The sequence below is a fragment of the Salvelinus fontinalis genome, chromosome 14 (genome assembly GCF_029448725.1).
Source record: "Salvelinus fontinalis isolate EN_2023a chromosome 14, ASM2944872v1, whole genome shotgun sequence".
Taxonomy (NCBI): Eukaryota; Metazoa; Chordata; class Actinopteri; order Salmoniformes; family Salmonidae; genus Salvelinus; species Salvelinus fontinalis.
The window spans coordinates 26,634,701-26,661,181 of record NC_074678.1 but is presented as its reverse complement, the minus strand read 5'-3'; the positions used below and the strand labels follow the sequence as shown (position 1 = coordinate 26,661,181).

The following is a 26,481-nucleotide window of genomic DNA, read 5'->3' as shown; positions in this document are numbered from 1 at the left end:
AGTGTTGAATGGAATTTTTTCTAACATGAAAATGTATGTTGTATATCCATCCGGTTGTAAGTTTTTATTTATTTATTGCAACAATAAGTTCTGCAAGCATTTCTGTAACTCGTCTGTTATGAGTTTCTAACCTGAGGTTTGCACAAGCCCATCTGGGGATTGAATAGCCCAGGGCAGGATGCACCAGCAGGTGCTGCTAGATGTAATGAATATACCTTTATCTACCGGGATCTGAAATATTTATGAATAACCTTGTGCACCATGTCAATAGATAGTCTATAACTGCTTGTTTATTTACAAGACACTAGGGTAGACAATTTGTAGTTTTGCCCCTTGCCTTATTGGACATGATAGTATGTCATGTTCGGTCAATCCCACCTATTGTTAAAGTAAATATGAAAGGAGTTTGGACAAATACTCTAAATACGAATGAAACGTTCATGTATTGATGTCAATGGCAGGTTTGCATGAAGAGTTATGAACATATAGGCTATCTCAAGTTAGGATTCGGTGTGTAACTTCTCTGTCTCACATTTTTCTAGATTTTATGTCAATTGCAACCATACTGGGAACTGGAATCTTAGGTGAGTTGTACTCAGGGTGAAACGTCTGCCTCAGTCATTGTTGCCACGGATGTTCAAGGCAGACCGCGGTACTGCAGGTATTGTTAGCAGAAAACAGGATCCCAATTATAGTAAATGGAAAAATGTCAAATGCCGTGGTCAATCTTTGTGTAAATAATTAAAAAAAATATTAGAGAATAATGGTACCAATAATTGCTTTTTAAACATCAGATGTATGTCGAACTAATTATTTGAAAATCACACACAGAAGAAGATAAAAGGATAATTAATGTGAGCCTGCAGTACACCGGTTGGCCTTCAATTTGAGTTACTCATTGAGAGGGGGCACAACTGAGCTAGCCTGCAACGTCTCTTCCGGGAGTAGCTCAAACTACGCATGTTATGTCTCCATGAGACGCCATCTTAACTGACTTAATTTGGCTTCATTGTGCTATTGAGTCCTCACATAGGAATGAATGATGATAGATAGCTTTGTCCATTCTTATATACAGTCATTGGTTGTACCAGTCATATTCTATTTATGAACAAAACGTATTGTCTTTTGCGAAATTATTCATACAGCGGTTTATGACCTGTAGGGTATCAAATATATAAAAATCATATTCAAATCACATTTTATCACAGGAGGTTGGTGGCACCTTAATTGGGGAGGTATCAGTGGAATGGTATAAATACAACCAACACATGGTTTCCATGTGTTTTATGTCATTACATTAACTCCGTTCCAGCCATTATTATGAGCCATCCTCCCCTCAGCAGCCTCCACTGAATTTGATATATCTAAATGAAAAATGTTGATTTCAGTGATAAATTATAGACTGTTCATGATTACTTTTGTAACTATGTACTTTTATAACTGAAATTATGTACATTATATTGCAGGACTTCCTGTCACAATAGCACATGCAGGACTCATGCCTTTCCTGGTATCCTTTATAATTGGTTTCTTTGTGCAGGTGAGTTTGATGTTGTTTAACTGGAACATAATGGCCATGTAAGTACTGTGTAAGCTTAGCACCATTGTACTATATGAGTGCTCCCGACTGGTGCAGCGGTCTAAGGGACTGCATCTCAGTGCAAGAGGTGTCACTACAGTCCCTGGTTCAAATCCAGGCTGTATCACATCCGGCCGTGATTGGGAGTCCCATAGTGTGGCGCACAATTGGCCCAGCATCGTCTGGGTTTGGCTGGGGTAGGCCGTCATTGTAAATAAGAATTTTTTCTTAATTGACTTGCCTAGTTAAATAATGGTTAAATAAAAAAATATTGTAGGTCACATGGTACTGTATGACAGTTGTTTTTATTTTATTTTGATTACAAACTTTCATTCAATTGGATGCTCAATTTCAGGATGTGTTCATATGTTGTGATATATTGTTGTGCTGATGTTGTGTCATGATATTTATTTTGTACATCTCTCAAGTAGATATAAAACATATTCTCAGGTCAGATAGAACGCTATCAGCCGAGACCATTTGTTGGCCTAGCAGTGGATGTTATTGTGGGTATTAAGGGCATTGGGAGAGTGGATAATGGTTTATTTGTTGTGAGGAGGATGCACTTTCCTAGAATTCACAAGTAGTTCCCTTCATTTTTCTTGTCAGGCTCTCCTCATATACCTCTTTGTTGACCTGCTCCAGCGATGCCAAGTTGTTCAGATTGAGTCATTGAAGGTAAAGTCTATATCAAACACTGTTTTATTGTCATGGTTTTTTAAGTAAAGGATATTAAACCCTTGTTTTTTCAGACTACAGAGACAGAGCGAATTCTAATGCAAGACGTTGGATTGGAGGAGCCTGCTCTCATTAATACAGAGGAGGAAGAAGAGGAGGTGGAGGATGGGGAAGAAGCAGGTAAACCATTGCAAATGGTCACCCAAACAGTACAGATAGAGTGCCTTCAGAAAGTATTTACACTCCTTGACTTTTTCCACATTTTGTTTTGTTACAGCCTGAATTTAAAATGGATTCAATTGAGATGTTGTGTCACTGGCCTACACACAATACCCCATACTGTCAAAGTGGAAAATTAAAAGCTAAAATGTCTTTAGTCATTAAATATTCAACCCATTTGTTATGGAAAGCCGAAATAAGTTCATGAGTAAAAAATAAAATGTATGGCCGGACCTGAAAATATTTGTCTAGCAATGATCAACAACCAACTTGACAGAGCTTGAAGAATTGTAAAAAATAAACATTTGCAAATATTGTACAGTCCAGGTATGTGATGCTCTTAGAGACTTACCCAGAAAGACTTGCAGGTGTAATCACTGCCAAAGGTGATTCTAACATGTATTGACTCATGCGGTTGAATACTAATGTAATCAAGATATATTAGTGTTTTTATCTTCATATACAGTACCAGTCAAAAGTTTAGACACACCACTCATTCCAGGGCTTTTCTTTATTTTTTATTTTTCAACATTGTAGAATAACAGTGTAGACATAAAAACTATGAAAACACATATGGAATCATGTAGTAACCAAAAAAGTGTTAAACAAATCTAAATATATTTTATATTTGAGATTCATCAAAGTAGTCACCCTTTGCCTTGATGACAGCTTTGCACATTCTTGGCTACTATCAACCAGCTTCACCTGGAATGCTTTTCCAACAGTCTAGAAGGAGATCCCAAATATGCTGAGCACTTGTTGGCTGCATTTCCTTCACTCTGCAGTCCAACTCATACCAAACCATCTCAATTAGGTTAATGTCGGGTGATTGTGGAGGCCAGGTCATCCGATGCAGCACTCCATCACTCTCCTTCTTGGTCAAATAGCCCTGACACAGCCTGGAGGTGTGTTGGGTCATTGTCCTGTTGAAAAACAAATGATAGTCCCACTAAGAGCAAACCAGATGGGATGGCGTATCGATGCAGAATGCTGTGGTAGCCATGCTGGTTATGTGTGCCTTGAATTCTAAGTAAATCACTGACCTTATCACCAGCAAAGCACCATCACACTTCTTCCTCCATGCATCACCGTGGGAACCACACATGCGGCGGTCATCCGTTCACCTACTCTGCGTCTCACAAAGACACGGCAGTTGGAACCAAAAATCTCAAATTTGGACTCATCAGAACAAAAGGATAGATTTCCACCGGTCTAATGTCCATTGCTTGTGTTTCTTGGCCCAAGCAAGTCTCTTCTTATTATTGGTGTCCTTTAGTAGTGGTTTCTTTGCAGCAATTCGACCATGGCTGATTCGCGCAGTCTCCTCTGAACAGTTGATGTTGAGATGTGTCTGTTACTTGAACTCCTTGAAGCAATTATTTGAACTTATGCTCTGCAGCAGAGGTAACTCTGGGTCTTCCTTTCCTGTGGTGGTCCTCATGAGAGCCAGTTTGATCATAGCGCTTGATGTTTTTTGCGACTACACTTGACTGACCTTCATGTCTTAAAGTAATGATGGACTGTCGTTTCTCTTTGCTTATTTGAGCTGTTCTTGCCATAAAATGGACTTGGTATTTTACCAAATAGGGCTTTCTGTATACCCCCCTACCTTGTCACGAAACAACTGATTGACAAAAAAAACACATTAAGAAGGAAAGAAATTCCACAAGTTAACTTTTAACAAGGCACACCTGTTAATTGAAATGCATTCCAAGTGACTGCCTTATGAAGCTGGTTGAGAGAATACCAAGAGTGTGCAAAGCTGTCATCAAGGCAATGGGTGGTTAATTCGAAGAATCTCAAATGTAAAATATATTTTGATTTGTTTAACACTTTTTTGGTTACTACATTATTCCATATGTGTTATTTCATAGTTTTGATGTCTTCACTATTATTCTACAATGTAGAAAATAGTAAAAATAAAGAAAAAACATTGAATGAGTAGATATCCTAAACTTTGACTGGTACTGTATGTATATATAATTTATAAGTCCAAAAATGGATGTAGCAACTACAGATTGCCCCTTTAAGTTTATCAAAAGTGTGCGAGTTTGAAAAGGTATTCATTAGGCCTATGGACAAATTTTTTTTATCAGCATGAATTAGATGGAGAAATGAATGCCCCACTTTTGCTTCTATAGGCTGGGATCCGCACTGTGCAGCTGTTGCTAGAACGCATTTTTCACTGGCTGTCCACTGGTTTCAAAAGCAATGATTGATAGGCAGCTTAAACTTCTTGAATTCAACCAATTTTGGGTTCAAATACACATTTAGATTTGTGAACAGCCATCCACAACAACCACAATCCGTAAGGCGCAAATAGCTATATGAGAGAGCAGCAGTGTTGTTCACATCAATGCTCTATGTAGATATCAATAATTACTGATATCCGTATCGTCGTAGACTACACCACCGCTGTCATCCTTACCTCCAAGAGTTTATTCAAGTTGGATAATCTTTGGATGCCGACAGCATTTGTACCATTGGAAGACATAGCTTGGACTGTAGCCTACAAAAGCCAATTCCTGCTCTTTTCCCACGATCCATTAAACCCATTTGGTGTGTCATCATAGTGGTCTCTGACTTGTGTTTAGACTCGCTCAGGTGGAACAAACTTAAACTTGCACCTTTTTTCATTGCTGATTTTAATGTCATTGAGAAAACAGAGAAGTGCGAAGATATGTTTTTGAAAATCTCCCTTCTGATTTTAAAAGTAATCCTTTAAAAGTAATATTTTCCTGGTAACTTAATGGATTACAGTTACTGTTTTTTGTAATCCGTTACTCTCCAACCCTGCCCACTTTGTAACATCATAAAATGTTGAAAAAGTAAAGGGGTCTGAATACTTTATGAAGGCACTGATGTAACATGTTTGACCTTTTTGTTGTGCTCAGTCTGAACATCCAGGAACCATCCACAGTTAGATAAAGGAGTTGATTTGCCCACATGTAGTGCTGCGTTGCATTCTGCTTTGTCAGTCATGTGCTTATCTCCAGGGGTTTCTGGACCTCACCATCACATAATGCTCGTTAATTGTGCCCAGCTGTTGGAAATTGGTGGGGATCCAGATTGTTTGATACTCTCCTTTGAGATTGCATTTCTGCTGTGAGGCCCAGATAACATTAGTGAAAATGACATTTTCACAAATAGTATTCTGCAAGTGGAGGAAAATCCTGACCTGCGTCATCATTAACCTCTCTTGGGTAGGGGGCAGTATTTTCACGTCCGGATGAAAAGCGTGCCCAGAGGAAACTGCCTGCTACTCAGGCTCAGATCCTAGGATATGCATATTATTAGTATATTTGGATAGAAAACACTCTGACGTTTCTAAAACTGTTTAAATGATGTCTGTGAGTATAACAAAACTCATATGTCAGGCAAAAACCTGAGAAAAAATCCAACCAGGAAGTGGGAAATCTGAGGTTTGTAGGTTTTCAACTCTTTGCTTATCCAAGATACAGTGGAAATTGTGTCATGTTGCACTTCCTAAGGCTTCCACTAGATGTCAACAGTCTTTAGAACCTTGTTTGATGCTTCTACTGTGAGGTGGGGGCGAATAAGAGGGGATTGAGTAAGGTCTGCCATGAGCTGACCATGCGCATGTGAGCGTTAGCTTGAGTTCCATTGCATTTCTGAAGACAAAGGAATTCTTCGGTTGGAACATTATTGAAGATTTATGTTAAAACATCCTAAAGATTGATTCTATACTTCGTTTGACATGTTTCTACAGACTGTAATATGACTTTTCGTCTGGACTTTCGCATGGACTTGCCCGCGCATCGTGAGTTTAGATTGTGTACTGAACGCGAACAACAAGGAGGAAGTTGGACATAAATGATGGACATTATCTAACAAAACAAACATTTATTGTGGAACTAGGATTCCTGGGAGTCCATTCTGATGAAGATCATCAAAGGTAAGTGAATATTTATAATGCTATTTCTGACTTCTGTTGACTCCAACATGGCGGATATTTCTTTGGGTTGATTTGTCGTCTGAGCGCCGTACTCAGATTATTGCATGGTTTGCTTTTTCCGTAAAGTTTTTTTGAAATCTGACACAGTGGTTGCATTAAGGAGAAGTGGATCTAAAATTCCATGTATAACACTTGTATTTTCATCAACATTTATGATGACTATTTCTGTAAATTGATGTGGCTCTCTGCAAAATCACCGGATGTTTTGGAACTACTGAACATTACACGCCAATGTAAACTCAGATTTTTGGATATAAATATGAACTTTACCGAACAAAACATACATGTATTGTGTAACATGAAGTCCTATGAGTGTCATCTGATGAAGATCATCAACAGTTTGTGATTCAATTTATCTATATTTCTTCTTTTTGTGACTTCTCTTTGGCTGAAAAAATGGCTGTGTTTTTCTGTGACTTGGCTCTGACCTACCATAATCGTTTGGTCTGCTTTCGTCGTAAAGCCTATTTGAAATCGGACACTGTGGCTGGATTTACAACAACTGTATCTTTAAAATGGTGTAAAATACATGTATGTTTGAGGAATTTTAATTATGGGATTTCTGTTTTGAATTTGGCGCCCTCCACTTTCACTGGCTGTTGACGAGGTGAGATGCTACCGTCCCACATACCCTAGAGAGGTTAACCTACCTAGTAGGATAGCAGTTTTCTCTGATCCCAGATATTAGCTGAGATTCTCCCTTTAACAATCAGTCTATTAGTGTTAAATGTAACTGGTTCCCTAATTAATAGAGAATATATTTGTTTGTGTGCTTTTTTTGTCATTAGTTAGTGAGGAGATAGTGTGTACCACATGAAATGCCTGGGTCCCTGAAACAGATGGTGGCTGTATTGTTTTTGGTGTGAAATGCAGCAAGGAACATTAGCAGAGGGGATTAAGACGCAGGCAGGAATCCAAAAGCATCAGCGCTAACTAATCAGGGTACGCCGGGGCCCCATGGAGGCAAACATTAAGAATTTTGGACAAGAGATGGAGGGAATAGTCAGCTAATGAAGATGAATGGAGGGATGGAAAGTGGCTGCCCTGTCAGAAAAAAAGTGTGTGGAACTTGAGGCTTGTTTATGAAAGCTTTTCAGAATCTCTGCTGCTTTCCAGGGTGAGGGAGATGGCCCTATCTGTCCCTGACTACACCAGGGAAACATATCTACTGATGCACCTCTTTTTCTTAGTAATGGCCCCTGTATCTGTAATGATCTAAACTCAAAGGGGTCAAGTACTAATATTGTAGATCACTCCTCTCAAGGGATTTTATGATGAGTCTCTAAATATGTTTGCCAATCAAACTATTTTATGATCTTGGTAATGTCAATTATCTGGGTCAAAATCAATTATATTTTACACTCAATGAGGATAATCATTGCATTTTAGCTTTCTTTTTCTCTACCTTTTGTAATTTGAGCTTATTCATTGTGCTGGTAAGTGGAGCAATCTTTCCATCATATCACATGACCAAGGTGCCTTTCATGCTAGCCCTGCCATTATGGTCATAAAACGCTTGAAATTGATCACACATCCCTGTTAATACAGTTTTTAATAAAACTCTAATGCTAAATAATTGCTTTATTACTGTCACGTATGTGACCAGAGCAGTATTTCCTTTGGCTAGATGCTGCTTTAATTTATATGCCAGGTTGACAGTGTCATCTGATAGCTTTTGCAATGGCCTGATATTCCATGATTCAATTACGCGCTCATGGTCCTGGTATACAGGTTAGCTTGTTGGGATTTAATAAGAGAGCTATTAAAAAGATGGATTTCTGTGGGCAAAAAATGTGCAGCTGCTATCTGTTACATATTGTCTGGTTTAGAATGGATTCCAATAAGCACAACACAGATATCCCATTCATCACAGGAACATTGCATGATAAACATCAAACAAATGCAAAACTGAAAATGTTCAAATGCTAGCAATTATCTCATACGGGCCATGGTATAGAGAAGTTATAACACATCTCATTCGGGCCATGGTATAGAGAAGTTATAACACATCTCATACGGGCCATGGTATAGAGAAGTTATAACACATCTCATACGGGCCATGGTATAGAGAAGTTATAACACATCTCATACGGGCCATGGTAGAGAGAAGTTATAACACATCTCATACGGGCCATGGTATAGAGAAGTTATAACACATCTCATACGGGCCATGGTATAGAGAAGTTATAACACATCTCATACGGGCCATGGTATAGAGAAGTTATAACACATCTCATACGGGCCACGGTATAGAGAAGTTATAACACATCTCATACGGGCCATGGTAGAGAGAAGTTATAACACATCTTATTCGGGCCATGGTATAGAGAAGTTATAACACATCTTATTCGGGCCATGGTATAGAGAAGTTATAACACATCTTATTCGGGCCATGGTATAGAGAAGTTATAACACATCTTATTCGGGCTATGTTAAAGAGAAGGTATAACAGATCTCTGGATTTCATTGATAGAGAAAGGGGGATCAGTTATGTTTTTGTAACGGTCGTCTTGTGGTGAATGAGCGGACCAAGGCGCAGCGGGTGATGAATACATAATGAATTTAATAAAGAAAAGAATAACGATGACGAAGCACACTTTAGAAATTACAAAATAACAAAACGAACTAAACAGACCTGAACATGAAAACTACATGAAACGAAGAACACACGAACAGGGAAAACGAATGCACGAACGAGACAGTACCGTGTGGTGCAACAAAACACAGACACAGCGACAATCACCCACAAACAAACAGTGAGAACAGCCTACCTTAATATGATTCTCAATCAGAGGAAACGTCAAACACCTGCCTCTAATTGAGAACCATATCAGGCAACACATTTAACCCAACATAGAAACACATAACATAGAATGCCCACCCCAACTCACGCCCTGACCAACTAAACACACACAAAAACAACAGAAAACAGAAAACAGGTCAGGAACGTGACAGTTATTGAGCTTCAAAATCATTACAAGTTTGTTGTTGTTCATTTCATCAGTGTACTTACTCAGTTTTGACGTTTGGCCTGGTGAATTATTTACAAAGTCTTTATTGTTGGTTAAATTATGCTCTTTTTTTAGGGGGTAGATCAGCTTCAATATTGAAGATAGATTGTGGCTTCCATCAATGTAATTGTCTGCATAATTTCCAACCCCCCATAAACATTTTTGTAGAAACAGTACCAGTCAAAAGTTTGGACACCTACTTATTCCAGGTTTTTTCTTTATTTTTACTATTTTCTACATTGTAGAATAATAGTGAGGACATCAAAACTATGACATAACACATATGGAATAATCTAGTAACCAAAAAAGTGTTAAACAAATCAAAATATATTTTATATTTGAGATTCTTCAAAGTAGCCACCCTTTGCCTTGATGACAGCTTTGCACACTCTTTGCATTCTCTCAACCAGCTTCTGAGGTAGTCACGTGGAATGCATTGTTAAAAGTTAATTTGTGGAATTTCTTTCCTTCTTATTGCATTTAAGTCAATCAGTTGTGATGTGACAAGGTAGGGGTGCTATACAGAAGATAGCCCTATTTGGTAAAAGACCAAGTCCATATTATGGCAAGAACAGCTCAAATAAGCAAAGAGAAACGACAGTCCATCATTACTTTAAGACATGAAGGTCAGTCAATGTGGAAAATTTCAAGAACTTTGAATGTTTCTTCAAGTGCAATCGCAAAAACCATCAAGCGCTATGATGAAACTATTATGTTTAAAGGTATGACCCAGGTTCAGACAGTGTTGAAGAAACAAAAGTTTGTTCTTTAAACAAGGGCAGGCAAACGACAGGTCAAGGCAGGCAGGGGCCAATAATCCAGAGAGGGTGTAAGGTACTGGAACAGCAGGCGGGCTCAGGGTTAGGTCAGGCAGAGGTCTGTAATCCAGAGTAGTGGGGCAAAGGTACAGGACGACAGGCAGGTTCAAGGTCAGGGCAGGCAGAACAGTCAGAACCGGGAAACCTGAAAAACAGAAGCAAGGAACAAGCGAGAGCAGGGAAACAAAACACTGGTAGGTTCTACGAACAAAACGAACTGGCAAAAGGCAAACAGAAAACAGGTAGAAATACACAGGGGATAATGGGGAAGATGGGCGAAACCTGGAGGAGGGTGGAGACAATCACAAAGACAGGTGAAACAGATCAGGGTGTGACAGAAACTGGCTCTCATGAGGACCGCCACTGGAAAGGAAGACCCAGAGTTACCTCTGCTGCAGAGGATAGGTTCATTAGAGTTACCAGCCTCATAAATCGGCAATTATTTGCACCTCAGATTGGAGCCCAAATAAATGCTTCACAGAGTTCAAGTAACAGACAAATTTCAACATCAAATGTTCAGAGGAGACTGCATGAATCAGGCCTTCATGGTCGAATTGCTGAAAAAATGAGTACCTCATCAAGGCAAAGGGTGGCTACATTGAAGAATCTCAAATATAAAATATATTTTGAATTGTTAACTTTAACACTGTTTTGGTTACTACATGATTCCATATGTGTTATTTCATAGTTTTAATGTCTTCACAATTATTCTACAATGTAGAAAATAGTAAAAATAAAGAAAAATCCTTTAATCTTAACCGCCATCGATAAGAAACAATACTGTGCAGCCGTATTCATTGACCTGGCCAAGGCTTTTGACTCTGTCAATCACCACATCCTCATCGGCAGACTCGACAGCCTTGGTTTCTCTAATGATGGCCTCGCCTGGTTCACCAACTACTTCTCTGATCGAGTTCAGTGTGTCAAAACGGAGGGTCTGTTGTCCGGGCCTCTGGCAGTCTCTATGGGTGTGCCACAGGGTTCAATTCTTGGACCGACTCTCTTCTCTGTATACATCAATGATGTCGCTCTTGCTGCTGTTGAGTCTCTGATCCACCTCTACGCAGACGACACTATTCTGTATACTTCTGGCCCTTCTCTTGACACTGTGTTAACAACCCTCCAGGCGAGCTTCAATGCCATACAACTCTCCTTCCGTGGCCTCCAATTGCTCTTAAATACAAGTAAAACTAAATGCACGCTCTTCAACCGATTGCTGCCTGCACCTGCCCGCCTGTCCAACATCACTACTCTGGACGGCTCTGACTTAGAATATGTGGACAACTACAAATACCTAGGTGTCTGGTTAGACTGTAAACTCTCCTTCCAGACTCACATCAAACATCTCCAATCCAAAGTTAAATCTAGATTTGGCTTCCTATTCCGCAACAAAGCATCCTTCACTCATGCTGCCAAACATATCCTTGTAAAACTGACCATCCTACCAATCCTCGACTTCGGTGATGTCATTTACAAAATAGCCTCCAAAACCCTACTCAATAAATTGGATGCAGTCTATCACAGTGCCATCCATTTTGTCACCAAAGCCCCATATACTACCCACCACTGCGACCTGTACACTCTCGTTGGCTGGCCCTCGCTTCATACTCGTCGCCAAACCCACTGGCTCCAGGTTATCTACAAGACCCTGCTAGGTAAAGTCCCCCCTTATCTCAGCTCGCTGGTCACCATAGCAGCACCTACCTGTAGCACGCGCTACAGCAGGTATATCTCTCTGGTCACCCCCAAAACCAATTCTTCCTTTGGCCGCCTCTCCTTCCAGTTCTCTGCTGCCAATGACGGGAACGAACTACAAAAATCTCTGAAACTGGAAACACTTATCTCCCTCACTAGCTTTAAGCACCAGCTGGCAGAGCAGCTCATAGATTACTGCACCTGTACATAGCCCATCTATAATTTAGCCCAAACAACTACCTCTTTACCTACTGTATTTATTTATTTATTTTGCTCCTTTGCACCCCATTATTTCTATCTCTACTTTGCACATTCTTCCACTGCAAACCAACCATTCCAGTGTTTTTACTTGCTATATTGTATTTATTTCGCCACCATGGCCTTTTTTATATTTTTATTTATTTATATATATATATTTTGTTAGCCTTCACCTCCCTTATCTCACCTCACTTGCTCACATTGTATATAGACTTATTTTTCACTGTATTATTGACTGTATGTTTGTTTTACTCCATGTGTAACTATGTGTTGTTGTATGTGTCGAACTGCTTTGCTTTATCTTGGCCAGGTCGCAATTGTAAATGAGAACGTGTTCTCAACTTGCCTACCTGGTTAAATAAAGGTGAAATAAAAAAATAAAAAAAATGAATAGGTGTGTCCAAACTTTTGACTGTTACTGTATATAACATTCTATTGGTTGCAAGAATTTTTGTATAATCATATAAATTTAAAAAGTTTTGAATCCAGAAAATGTCTTCCCAACTATTTAGCTATCTATATGGCACAGCTGTACAATTTTTGGTCCTTAAATGAAAACTGTATACTTTTTCATTTTTTACAATTTTATTTAGCCAATTTTGGTCTTTAATGCAGGGCCGACAGACAAGTTCCTTACTATCTCCCCCTTCCACCTGCCTCGTCCATTTTTTGCGGTAATGCTGCAATTATTTGGTTGTAATTTTGAGTAGAGCTGACATTTCAATATATTTTTGTTAGCTGCACGTTTGAAAAAAATCCACTAGTCCTAGTTATAATATAATTTGCATTATACCTTTTTAATTTTTTTAAATACAAAAATATTGTTTTTTTATCAATTAATATACTTGAGTTTAACCATAATATTTGTTGTAATATTTGTTCAGTCTTTTCTGGTGGATTAGATTATGCTCTTTATCCTTTCAAAGAATCACAGGACTGGGAGACCAGAAACCTTCCTCTGATATTTCCCAAAGTTCTTCGTATAGTCGGCCCCTAATATCATAACTGTCATTAAAAACACAGTTATACGACACTCTAGGTGTAAAATAAATCAATAGCTAATTCTGTATCCTGTTGTGTTTTGCCTTTGGAGTATACTGTAATATTACTTGAAGATTAGCCATTGAATTGTTGTCCAATAGGAGGAAGAACCTCTGACCACAATGGCTGTTATGTCTCGGCTTATGCAAACTCATTAGCAGCATACTGCATTCAGCACTCATTAAATGCTGTGTGCAGATAAATATTATGTTTGTGTTCCTTTCACTCTTCCCTCAAAGCTGGGGAGAGTTGGGTGACAGGTGTGGGGGATCTTGCATCTCTTCATATTTATGACTTGGCTGTCCTGTTGGATAGCAGATGGGTTCTTCTGCGAAATGACAGATATTGCCTTCTAGCTGCTGCAGTCTATTCCCCTCTCATTCTTACATTAGAGGTACAGTAGTCTTATCGCAGTGCAAAATTGAATCTGATTCTGCTGCCAAAGACTTATTACAGAGATTCCTGGCTGACTGACACAACTGATTTTGAGAGCTATTTGTAATTTTAATAGATGAGTCCAAACTTGTGTGCCATTAGTAATGACAGTATGTTGTATTCCGTGGCCATTCATGTCTCATTCACCCAGATGGAGTAAAACCATATGTAGAGACTGCTTTGTGATGTGTGTGCTTGTTTTATCTGCATGCAGAAACAGATGCCTGAATCTGTTCAAGTGTTGTGTTGAGAGAAACGCACTTATTTCTAAAGAGCCACTTGGAGTGTCTGCGATATGAGTTTATTATATTGCACTATATTATTTTATCTCTTTCTCACACTTCCTCTCTCTGCCATTGTAGTGTTACTGTTAAGGCCCATAGCATTATCAGTTGGAGCACGGTGGAGTCCTTGCCTTTCTAAACATTTTGAATGAGCGGGCATTATGTTCATATTCAGGGTTATAACTCTTCAATGTGCTTTGTCATATCTGCTGTTCCGTTAGGCTGCTAGAAGGATTATCAGGCTATGACTTATTGTCAGTGATCTGATATACCTCCTCCTCCTCAACACCTCCTTTTTTGATCTGTCTGTATTCATCTCACTGCATTCTCCCTGCATTCTCTCTATCTCTCCCATTCATCTCTCTGCTGATTCATTATTTACCACATAAAAGTGGAGTGAGAAGGTACTCCCAGAATCAAAGTGTGTGTCTTCTATGGCTAGGCAATGGAGAGGGATGTGTTGTGGACCTCGGCGGCGCTGAAGGATGGCACCACTCATCCATTACGCGCTCAGCGGCTGACTGAGCCGCACCGTTCCCAACTGCATTTATCCCTCACGCTTATTCTCCAAAATGGACCTGTCACCGGGAATCGCTGTTTCTCCCAGAAATACAGCATTGTCTCCCAGGGAGGTTTGATTTCTGAAACCTGTCGTCTCTGTTTCAGACACGGGCCTCCTGCAGCAGGACGCGGCCAGACAGACTCTGGAGGAGAAGCTACAGCCTAATCTCCATGTGTTGGGGCTCCTCTTCCTCAGCAAGCCTATGAGCCATGCCTTCAACTTCATCCTACTCTTCCAGTTGTAAGTTACACTAATACAGACGACTACAGCTAGCTGCCATATTAAAGAAGTCTAATGACAGAATAACACCACAACTTGGACCATAGGGAAATAAATAAGGCCTAATCAGTGGAGGGAAATTAAACTTAAAAGTGTTCTACAAAGTTAGATTAAGATCAGATTCTAATGGATCACTCGACACATTTCAGATATTCACGAGGAGATTATAACATGCTCCAATTGTATAGAGGCTTCCTAAATAAACAAACAACATGTATGATACCAAAGCCCAGATACAGCTGTGTCAGGGGGCTTCAGTTATTCCTCTGTACCACATCAACCATGTCCCCTGGCATGTTACTACCCATCGTTTCAATTATCAACATTTGTCACCAGCTCTCTTAGTGTCAGCAGCCTCCCATCCATTATGCCCCATGTTTTACACCTTGAGAAATATGTTGGCTCTGCAGAAAAGGCCATCAACTGTCTTTGTGAGACAGGGGATTTCTCAGAAATAGACTCATGGCTGGATTCCGTCTACCTGGCCTTAACAGTGTTTATGTAGTACAAACTAGTGCACATTCGTATTGTCAGTTAGTCTGATATTTGGAAGCATTTAACCATTAATAGGAGTCTACTTGGTATTTTTATTCTATGAAAAACGTTTCTGAAGTTCTGCATTAGAAGGCTTCTCATGTACAAATTGGCCTCAGCATAGTGTTTGTGTGAATCCTTAGCATTTTGTTCAAATATTGATACAGAATGTGTCTGCTACTGTACCTCCATCATTTTTTCCCTTGGAACATTCTTTATCATGGGTAGTGAATTGACCTTTTTCATATCTATGAATCCAAGCTACGCCTATGCCTTGTGGGTATATGTGCTGCATCTAATTTGGGCCATGCTTTTCAATGATGTCATTTAATCTCATGCCTTACTGCATTATTTAATGGTAAGACCCTGTGGGGACCAGCTAATGAATCACACCCTGGCAGGCAGGCTGACTTTGTGACAAAGGTAAAGTTGTAACTCTGCATACAATGCATTCGGAAAGTATTCAGACCCCTTCCCTTTTTTCCAAATGTTGTTATGTTACAGCCTTACTCTAAAATGTATAAAATATTTTTTCCCTCATCAATGTACACACAGTACCCCATAATGATGAAGCAAAAGCAGGTTTTTAGAAATGTTAGCAAATGTATTAAAAATAACAAAAAGAAATACCTTAAAGTAATGATGGACTGTCATTTCTCTTTGCTAATTTGAGCTGTTCTTGCCATAATATGGACTTGGTCTTTTATCATATAGGGCTATCTTCTGTATTCTACCCCTACCTTGTCACAACACAACTGATTGGCTCAAAAAGATTAAGAAGGAAAGAAATTCCACAAATTAACTTTTAACAAGGCACACCTGTTAATTGAAATGCATTCCAGGTGACTACTTCATGAAGCTGGTTGAGAGAATGCCAAGAGTGCAAAGCTGACATCAAGGCAAGGGTGGCTACTCTGAAGAATCGAATATATAAAATATATTTGGATTTGTTTAACACTCTTTTGGTTACTACATGATTCCATATGAGTTATTTCATAGTTTTCATGTCTACAATTTAAAAAAAAACTTGAATGAGTAGGTGTGTCAACTTTTGACTGGTACTTAATGTAAATGTGATATTTCAGTTTAGTATTTTTTTACTGTTACTTTACTTGCTTTGTCATTATGGGGTATTGTGTGTGGATTGATGAGGGGGAAAGAACAATTTAATACATTTTAGAATAAGGCTGTAACGTAACAAAATGTGGAAAAAGTAATGGGGTCTGAATACTTTCCGAATTAACTATAGATGTTCCCCCTCACACAGGCACACACACACACACACAAACACACACACACACACACACACACACACACACACACACACACACACACACACACACACATACATATACGGTGCCTTCAGAAAGTATTCCTACCCCTTGATTTAATCCACATTTTGTTGTTACAGCCGGAATTCAAAATGGATTGAATATGTTTTTGTTTCTCACTCACCTACATGCAATACCCCATAATGACAAAGTGAAAACATGTTTTTAGAAATTTGGGCATTTATTGAAAATGAAATACAGAAATATCTAATTTACATAAGTATTCACACCCCTGAGTCAATACTTTGTAGAAGCACCTTTGGCAGCGATGAGAGCTGTGAGTCTTTCTGGGTTAGTCTAAGAGCTTTCCACATCTGGATTGTGCAACATTTGCCCATTATTCTTTAAAAAATCCTTCAAGCTCTGTCAAATTGGTTGTTGATCATTGCTAGACAACCATTTTCAGGTGTTGCCATAGATTTTCAAGTAGATTTAAGTCGAAACTGTAACTCGGCCACTCAGGAACATTCACTGCCTTCTTGATGAGCAACTCCTTTGTAGATTTGGCCTTGTGTTATAAGTTATTGTTCTGCTGAAAGGTGAATTGATCTCCCAGTGTCTAGTGCAAAGCAGGTTTTCCTCTAGGATTTTGCCTGTGCTTAGCTCCATTCTTTTTATTTTTTATCCTGAAAAACTCCCCAGTCCTTAATGATTACAAGCATACCCATAACATGATGCAGCCATCACTATGCTTGGAAATATGGAGAGTGGTACTCAGTAATGTGTTGTATTGGATTTGTCCCAAACATAACACTTTGTATTCAAGACAAAAAGTGAATCGCTTTGCCACATTTTTTTGCAGTATTGCATTAGTGTCTTGTTGCAAACAGGATAAATGTTTTGGAATATTTTTATAGTGTAAAGGGTTTCTTCTTTTCACTGTCAATTAGGTTAGTATTTTGGAGTAACTACAATGTTGTTGATCCATCCTCAGTTTTCCCTTATCACAGCCATTAAACTCTGTAACCGTTTTAAAGTCATCATTGGCCTCATGGTGAAATTACTCAGCGGTTTCTTTCCTCTCCGGCAACTGAGTTAGGAAGGATGCGTGCATCTTTGTAGTGACTAGGTGTATTGATACATAATCCATAGTGTAATTCATAACTTCACCATGCTCAAAGAGATATTCAGTGTCTGCTTTAAAAAAAAAAATATCTACCAATTGGTGCCCTTTTTTGTGAGGCATTGGAAAACATCCCTGGTCTTTGTGGTTGGATCTGTGTTTGAAATTCACTGCCCGACGGAGGAACCTTACTGATAATTGTGTGTGTGAGGCACAGAGATGAGATAGTCATTCAAAAATCCTGTTAGCCCCACAAGGTCGACATCCACTGCAACCTGTATGCCCTAGTCGGCTGGCCCTCGCTACATGTTCGTCGTCAGACCCACTGGCTCCAGGTCATCTACAAGGCTATGCTAGGTAAAGTGCCGCCTTATCTCAGTTCACTGGTCACGATGGCTACACCCACCCGCAGCACGCGCTCCAGCAGGTGTATCTCACTGATCATCCCTAAAGCTAAAACCTCATTTGGACGCCTTTCCTTCCAGTTCTCTGCTGCCTGCGACTGGAACGAATTGCAAAAATCTCTGAAGTTGGAGACTTTTATCTCCCTCAACAACTTTAAAAATCTGCTATCCGAGCAGCTAACCGATCACTGCAGCTGTACATAGTCCATCTGTAAACTACCCACCCAATTTACCTACCTCACCCCCCATACTGCTTTTATTTATTTACTTTTCTGCTCTTTTGCACACCAGTATCTCTTCTTGCACATGTTCATCTGATGATTTATCACTCCAGTGTTAATCTGCTAAATTGTAATTATTCGATTTATTGCCTACCTCATGCCTTTTGCACACATTGTATATAGATTCTCTTTTTTCTACCATGTTATTGACTTGTTTATTGTTTACTCCATGTGTAACTCTGTGTTGTCTGTTCACACTGCTATGCTTTATCTTGGCCAGGTCGCAGTTGCAAATGAGAACTTGTTCTCAACTAGCCTACCTGGTTAAATAAAGGTGAAATAAAAAAAAAATAAAAAAATAAAAATCCGCGCTCTCACTGAAATCACATTTGCATAATTCAAACATTCCAGTTTAAGCTAGAGATACAGTTGAAGTCGGAAGTTTACATACACCTTAGCCAAATACATTTAAACTCAGTTTTTTACAATTCCTGACATTTAATCCTCGTAAAAATTCCCTGTTTTAGGTTAGTTAGGATCACCACTTTATTTTAAGAATGTGAAATGTCAGAATAATAGTAGAGAGAATGATTTATTTCAGCTTTTATTTCTTTCATCACATTCCCAGTGGGTCAGAAGTTTACATACACTCAATTAGTATTTGGTAACATTGCCTTTAAATTGTTTAACTTGGGTCAAACGTTTCGGGTAGCCTTCCACAAGCTTCGCATAATAAGTTGGGTGAATTTTGGCCCATTCCTCCTGACAGAGCTGGTGTAACTGAGTCAGGTTTGTAGGCCTCCTTGCTCGCACAAGCTTTTTCATTTCTGCCCACAAATTGTCTATTGGGTTGAGGTCAGGGCTTTGTGATAGCCACTCCAATACCTTGACTTTGTTGTCCTTAAGCCATTTTGCCACAACTTTGGAAGTATGCTTGGGGTCATTGTCCATTTGAAAGACCCATTTGCGACCAAGCTTTAACTTCCTGACTGATGTCTTGAGATGTTGCTTCAATATATCCACATAATTTTCCTCCCTTATGATGCCATCTATTTTGTGAAGTGCATCAGTCCCTCCTGCAGCAAAGCACCCAAGCAACATGATGCTGCCACCCCGTGCTTCACGGTTGGGATGGTGTTCTTTGGCTTGCAAGCCTCCACCTTTTTCCTCCAAACAAAACAATGGTCATTATGGCCAAACAGTTCTATTTTTTTGTTTCATCAAACCAGAGTACATTTCTCCATAAAGTACAATCTTGGTCCCCATGTGCAGTTGTTTTTTATGGCGGTTTTGGAGCAGTGGCTTGCTGAGAGGCCTTTCAGGTTATGTCGATATAGGACTTGTTTTACTGTGGATATAGATACTTTTGTACCTGTTTCCTCCAGTATCTTCACAAGGTCCTTTGCTGTTGTTCTGGGATTGATTTGCACTTTTCGCACCGAAGTACGTTCATCTCTAGGAGACAGAACGCATCTCCTTCCTGAGCAGTATGATGACTGTGTGGTCCCATGGTTTTTATACTTGCGTACTATTTTTTGTACAGATGAACGTGGTACCTTCAGGCATTTGGAAATTGCTACCAAGGATGAACCAGACTTGTGGAGGTCTACAATTTATTTTCTGAGGTCTTGGCTGATTTCTTTTGATTTTCCCATGATATCAAGCACAGAGGCACTGAGTTTGAAGGTAGGCCTTGAAATACATCCACAGGTACACCTCCAATTGACTCAAAGGATGTCAATTAGCCTATCAGAAGCTTCTAAAGCCATTACATAATTTTCTGGAATTTTCAAAGCTGTTTAAAGGCACAGTCAATTTAGTGTATGTAAACTCCTGACCCTCTGTTATTGTAATACAGTGAATTATAAGTGAAATAATCTGTCTGTAAACAATTTTTGGAAAAATTACTTGTGTCATGCACAAAGTAGATGTCCTAACCGACTTGCCAAAACTATAGTGTGTTCACAAGAAATTTGTGGAGTGGTTGAAGAATGAGTTTTAATGACTCCAACCTAAGTGTATGTAAACTTCCGACTTCAAGTGTATCTACTTTTTTGCGTTGGATGCGTCTCAATCCACCGCATCTGCCTATGTTGCACTTCTACATCTGTGACATTAGTTGGGTTTTGTTCACAATCCCCCTATATGTACCAACTCTCTCTGTGGTTCCAGTTCCTTTGGTAACACAGAATCCAGGAGTAATGTTAAACAGTCGGAGGAAGGTGTCTGGCTGCCAAGCCTGCGTTTGAATATGAGGATGAGTTCGATGGCTACCTGGCACTCATTAAGAGGAGACCGGGACAGGAAGAGTGTTAGCTGCTGGCCTGCTAATTGCCACCAGTCAGGGATTTACTGTTAAACACTATTATTGCACACAGAGTGAGTCCATGCAACTTACTATGTGACTTGCTAAGCACATTTTTACTCCTGAACTTTTTAGGCTTGCCATGGAAATACTTAACTGAATCAAAACATTTCAGCTTTTAATTTGTTATTAATATGTAAAAAATAATTTAAAACATAATTCCACTTTCATATTATGGGTTATTGTGTGTAGGCAAGTGACCAAATATCTACATTGTATACATTTTAAATTCAGGCTGTAACACAACAAAATGTGGAAAAAGTCAAGGGGCTGTGAATACTCACACAGTTTCCTAACCCATAAAGGGGAATCCTCCTATGAATCACTATGGTACGGTTGTAAGGAAGAGCTCCCCAACTGGCAGCCCTCGGGCCGTATTCGGGGGTGGTTTTATTCCCCCCCCCCAATTTATGTATACATTTTTTTACATTTCATTGTTGGACACGTAAAAACACCAGGAAATCAGCTCCAAGTGATTTTGATTTGGGAAATCTATTACCAAGTATTCCTACTCGTTATGGAGAGACAAGTGATCTTATACAAATGTAAGTAAGGTGTGCTTAAGAAAAAAATCGTCCCGCAGCTGAATCTAGTTGATGATCCCTGTTGTAAGGCCTTTAGTCGAATGGCACTCATTTCACTTTACTGTTCTTTTGATAATGTTTGGATCCACACAGAAAACACAATGTTTTATATTTAATAGCCTCAGGTTTGAACATTTATTTGATTATTGAAAACATACTGTCGTGTCTGACTATGATAAAATTATATGTCATGCTATTTTATCATATTGATTACCTAACAATTAATTGATTACGTGATTGATTTAAACCATGCAACAATTAAACCATTAATAACCTGGGGCACCACGGAAGCATTAATTTATATAGAGCGGTTATCTCTCGAACCCACTCTCTTAAAGATCTGAAGATCTTTTATATCAATAGCAGTCAATTATTAATCGTCACCTCGATCGGTCTCATTCTGATTGTCGTAAGTACTTGGTTATCTGCACAAAGTCTAGCTAATAAGTTTAATCAGCAATACACAAATTGGCTTATTTATTTACTAAATAATCACACAGAATTACATATACAGTGGGGAGAACAAGTATTTGATACACTGCCGATTTTGCAGGTTTTCCTACTTACAAAGCATGTAGAGGTCTGTAATTTTTTATCATAGGTACACATAGGTCAACTGTGAGAGACGGAATCTAAAACAAAAATCCAGAAAATCACATTGTATGATTTTTAAGTAATTAATTTGCATTTTTCTGCATGACATAAGTATTTGATCACCTACCAACCAGTAAGAATTCTGTCTCTCACAGACCTGTTAGTTTTACTTTAAGAAGCCCTCCTGTTCTCCTGTTCTTCTTCTGTAAATACAGAATCTTATGCATTCTTATAACCGCCCATTTGGAGAAGGAAAATGCAAGATATATATATATTTACTCTGCGCTGCCCTTCGATAGATGGGTCGAAGATGAAAGACAGTCCTAACATTTCTGGAACTAAATGTTAATTTCATTAGGTTGTAGTTGAAATTAGCCCTTTTTAAACGTATAGACACCAGTCCTCACATCATCGGGAACTAAGGTTGACTTCCGTCAATGGGCTTTTGTACTGGGGCAGAGAACGGCGTGTTCCATAGTTCTCAGCCAATGTCTGTTCACTTGGGCGTGGTCACTGAGTGAGCATAGTTTACTTATGAAAACAATTCTCTCATTTAGAAGCTAGAATTACATTTCAATTTTTCACAAATAGTTTCTTAATTAAACATTTAAATTGAACAGCAAGTCCATCTGAATCTGATAACTAGAATGTGTAGGCTTTCCAAGATACAATTTATGTCGTCTTATCATCAGATATAATGTCCCAGACACCAACTGATCTGACATCATATTCTTTAAGTACCAATGGACACTTTCAACTGGTTGAGAAAGGGAAATATTGTTCCATTCCCCAACATTTCTATGTTACCATAACTCTCTCTATGTTAACAAAGGGCTTTCCAAGAGTCCATTCTGTAGAGTGGAGAGAAAAGGGGGAAAGGTAACACCCAACAGGGCAACGTCATGACAATACTGTAGAGTTATTTTCAATTAATGTTGAGAATAATGAAGGGATATACAGTATAAAGCCTACCTTAGTTACCTCTATTATGTGTATTGTTCTGTTCATCCTGATGAGTCCTCATTCATAATAAAAACGTTTAAATGTCTCAACAAATAAGACCAGTTCAGACCCTCAGACAGACATTACAGACATTCTGTATATTACATTGAATCACATTCATCATTTCTTCTCAAAGTTTTTGCCATCTGTGCTCTTGAAAATCATTGTAATGTTTCTTAACAGCAATAGCTTGTTTATTATAGTGTGGTCTCAACAAAAGAGTATATGAACCATGAATATGAACCATTTCCTTCTTTGGATGAGTTGCATTGTTTCTCATCCCCACTGCTGTCCAGGTTGATGGCTGATAAGTGGTGAGTGTTCTGTTGAAAAATGGCTGCTATACATCCCCTATGGGTGCTACACATTGGTGGTGGATGGGGTAGGGAAAGGGGGATACCTAGTCAGTTGTACAATTGAATGCCTTCAACTGAAATGTGTCTTCCGCATTTAACCCAACCCCTCTGAATCAGAGAGGTGAGGGAGGATACCTTAATCGACATCCATGGTGCCCAGGGAACAATGGATTAACTGCCTTCCTCAGGGGCAGAACGACAGATTTTTACCTTATGGGGTAGCTGTCATATATAGTGGTTCCTCAATTAAAACTTTTGAGTTTATACCGCAGCGGGATTGTGGTGTATTACGGTACATTGCATCACCGCAACAGGGAGTTAGGAGGCGGATTATGCTTTTGGGTTCCAGGGTTCGTATGGTCACGAAAAACCTGGAAAAGTCCTGGAATTTTTAAATGTGTTTTCCAGGCCTGGAAAAGTTTTGGAAAAGGATCATATCCCAAAAGTTTTGGAAAAGTCAGGGAATGTATTTCATCATTTCTGTTAATGTAATTTATTTAGGCACAGTTTTTTCTATTTGATCAATTAAATACAATTTATCAGCTAGGATCAGAATGACACTTTAGCGTGTCTTTGTGCGCATCACCTGCATGTGTGCAAGACATGTGGGCTGTTGCTCAAGGAAAGAGAGAATGTTAGACTTTGCAGCAGCAGGTAGGCCTAGCCTATAAAATATGCTAGAGAACAGACTTAGTTTTTTTATCGCTTTGGTACTATTTTCACAATTATGTGGTACATTTTCACAACTCCATACAAAACTGCAAACTGGTCACACTTGTAACGCAACCATTCTTTCATTCAAAACCAGTCATTGTGCATTCATTTGGATTGCAAAAATCACTCACCACACAACCATTGATTCAAAATAAGTTTATTGTGAAATGTAATGAGAACATTGGTTTAATCACCAAAACACAACATAATGATATCAATTTAGTCATTTTAACTACCAGTTAATCCAATAGAAAACAATGCAAGATACGTGTTTCAAATCGCCCTTAGAAGTACTGAAAGTAATATGCTACAGTACTGTAAATTACAGTAGATTACGCAGTTTTCACATTAGGCAATACACTTACATTACCCCACAAAATTGACAGATAAGACAGATAAAGGTGTGATCAATGAAGACATCCATGCAATCATTCATGCTAAGTTTTTATAAAATTGTTCAGATATGATTGTAACATAGGTGTACTGTCTGTAATCAAATGTAAGAAATTAAATTAATGAAAATATAATATAACGTTTAGCAAGCATTCATTTGCATCAAGCCTGTCTTGAGCATTTGGCCATAAATTCTCATCCACTGTTGCAAATTTGTGCTGAAGGTAGTTAGGAGTCAAGCGCAGGAGAGCAGAGATGTCAAAAATAGCGTCTTTAATAGGCAAGTCCAAAAACGGTTCAGGTACAATACCAATAAACGCCCAAGACATAGGAACACACAGTCACTCACGGAAGGAGAAAAACACTGCGCCTTACTTATCCTATAACACGGCACACACGTGAATAAACTGAGGACAACCTCAACGAGCAACATGAAAATAATCCTGCACAAACCTAAGCGGGAAACAGGAGTAAATATACACACAGAAATTAAAGCAAATGAAAACCAGGTGTGAATGAACCAAAGACAAAACAACCCGAAAGAAAAATGGATCGGTGATGGCTAGTAGGCCAGCGACGCCGACCGCGGAGCACCGCCCGAACAAGGAGAGGAACCACCTTAGGTGGAAGTCGTGACTTCCACATCCCAGTGAATGTACTCATTATTCATGCACTGCGGGAAAAACCTTTTGGCATGGTGAATCCAAGCTTGACATTGGTCTGCATTGATGCCGGCGCATGCCTCATCCATGGCCAGAAGGAGGGTCATAAAGATGGCGATCGTACACCTTCCACCTCCCCGCTGAAAACAAATCCTCAATAGGGTTGAGGAAAGGAGAGTATGGGGGCAGGTTTAGGGTCACAAATTGGGGATGGGCCCGAAACCATGCCTGAACCACCTCTGCATGGTGGAACCTGACATTGCCCCACACAATGACATGCTGTAGGTGACCCCTTCAATTTCATTAAGAAACACAATGAAGTGTGCAGCGTTGTAGGATCTAAGTAATGGCCTACGTCCTACCACACCATCTTCAGAGATAGATGTTTCCCCCACGTTGTCCAGGCACTTGGACAGTCGCTGTTAGACGATGAGGTTCCGTCCACGGCGCCGATTTTTTACCAGATTGAAGCCCACTTCATCAACATAGATATACTTCTAATAATATATTTTGTTTAGTTAATTTTACAGTATAGTTCCAATATGATATTGTGAAGTATCATGTGTATCAAATAGTAACCCTAATACAGTATATAGTGCTGTACCTGAACATACTCGGCCCGCAGTTGTTTCACCCGGTTGTTGTTTTTCTCTAAATGCACCAGGTAACTGTGTTTCATAGATATCTGGTGCCTCTTCAAAAAGGCGGGGGCGATTGTTGGTAGGCTGATGGATGCCATACTGGCAAAGGTGTCATCGTTCTCTTCAATGGTCTGCTTTATTTCGGACAGCCATATGTAATTCCTGGCCCTCACCATTTCAACCACTGCCCACTCCTGCTGGTGGGTCAACACACGACCACGGCCACCACCACAGGGTCTTCTGTCAATTTTGAGGTTAGAACAGAGTATACTGTCAATACATCATACTGTAAGAATGCTGTAACATGTTTTGTGAATTTACATGCATTACAATATGTAATTTACTGTAAATGTAGTGGTAAAGCATAGTGCATGTCCTGCAGACGGTTTTCTTATCGAAATGTTCTCATGATCGAATTGACAGTTGATCTTTTCGGATTTGGGTTAACTAATCTGGCAGCCTCTGCTGAGGTAAGGCTTCTGTTCACCACCTGGTCAACGACGATGGCCCGGACACAACAGTTCTCTGTCGTCTGCCTCCCTCTCGCTGATGACCACCTCTTTGACGGCGCCCATGCCCACCTCTCTGATCTCTGATGGGGCCCATGCCCACCTCTCTGATCTCTGATGGGGCCCATGCCCACCTCTCTGATCTCTGATGGGGCCCATGCCCACCTCTCTGATCTCTGATGGGGCCCATGCCCACCTCTCTGATCTCTGATGGGGCCCATGCCCACCTCTCTGATCTCTGATGGGGCCCATGCCCACCTCTCTGATCTCTGA

At 39.5% G+C, this 26,481-nt stretch overlaps 1 protein-coding gene across 3 annotated transcripts in view; it reads left to right on the top strand.

Annotated features, from left to right (window-relative positions):
- The window catches only part of si:ch211-51h4.2 (uncharacterized), a 108,559-nt gene that overhangs the window by 1,083 nt on the left and 80,995 nt on the right, over positions 1-26,481 (top strand). For 2 of the 3 annotated variants that reach the window (XM_055861121.1, XM_055861119.1), the window contains exons 2-6: positions 543-584; positions 1,467-1,540; positions 2,189-2,257; positions 2,332-2,437; positions 14,661-14,796. In XM_055861121.1, coding sequence (XP_055717096.1) covers positions 543-584; positions 1,467-1,540; positions 2,189-2,257; positions 2,332-2,437; positions 14,661-14,796 — 427 coding nt within the window. The remainder of the gene's footprint in view (positions 1-542; positions 585-1,466; positions 1,541-2,188; positions 2,258-2,331; positions 2,438-14,660; positions 14,797-26,481) is intronic. The other variant, XM_055861120.1, reaches the window with a different exon arrangement.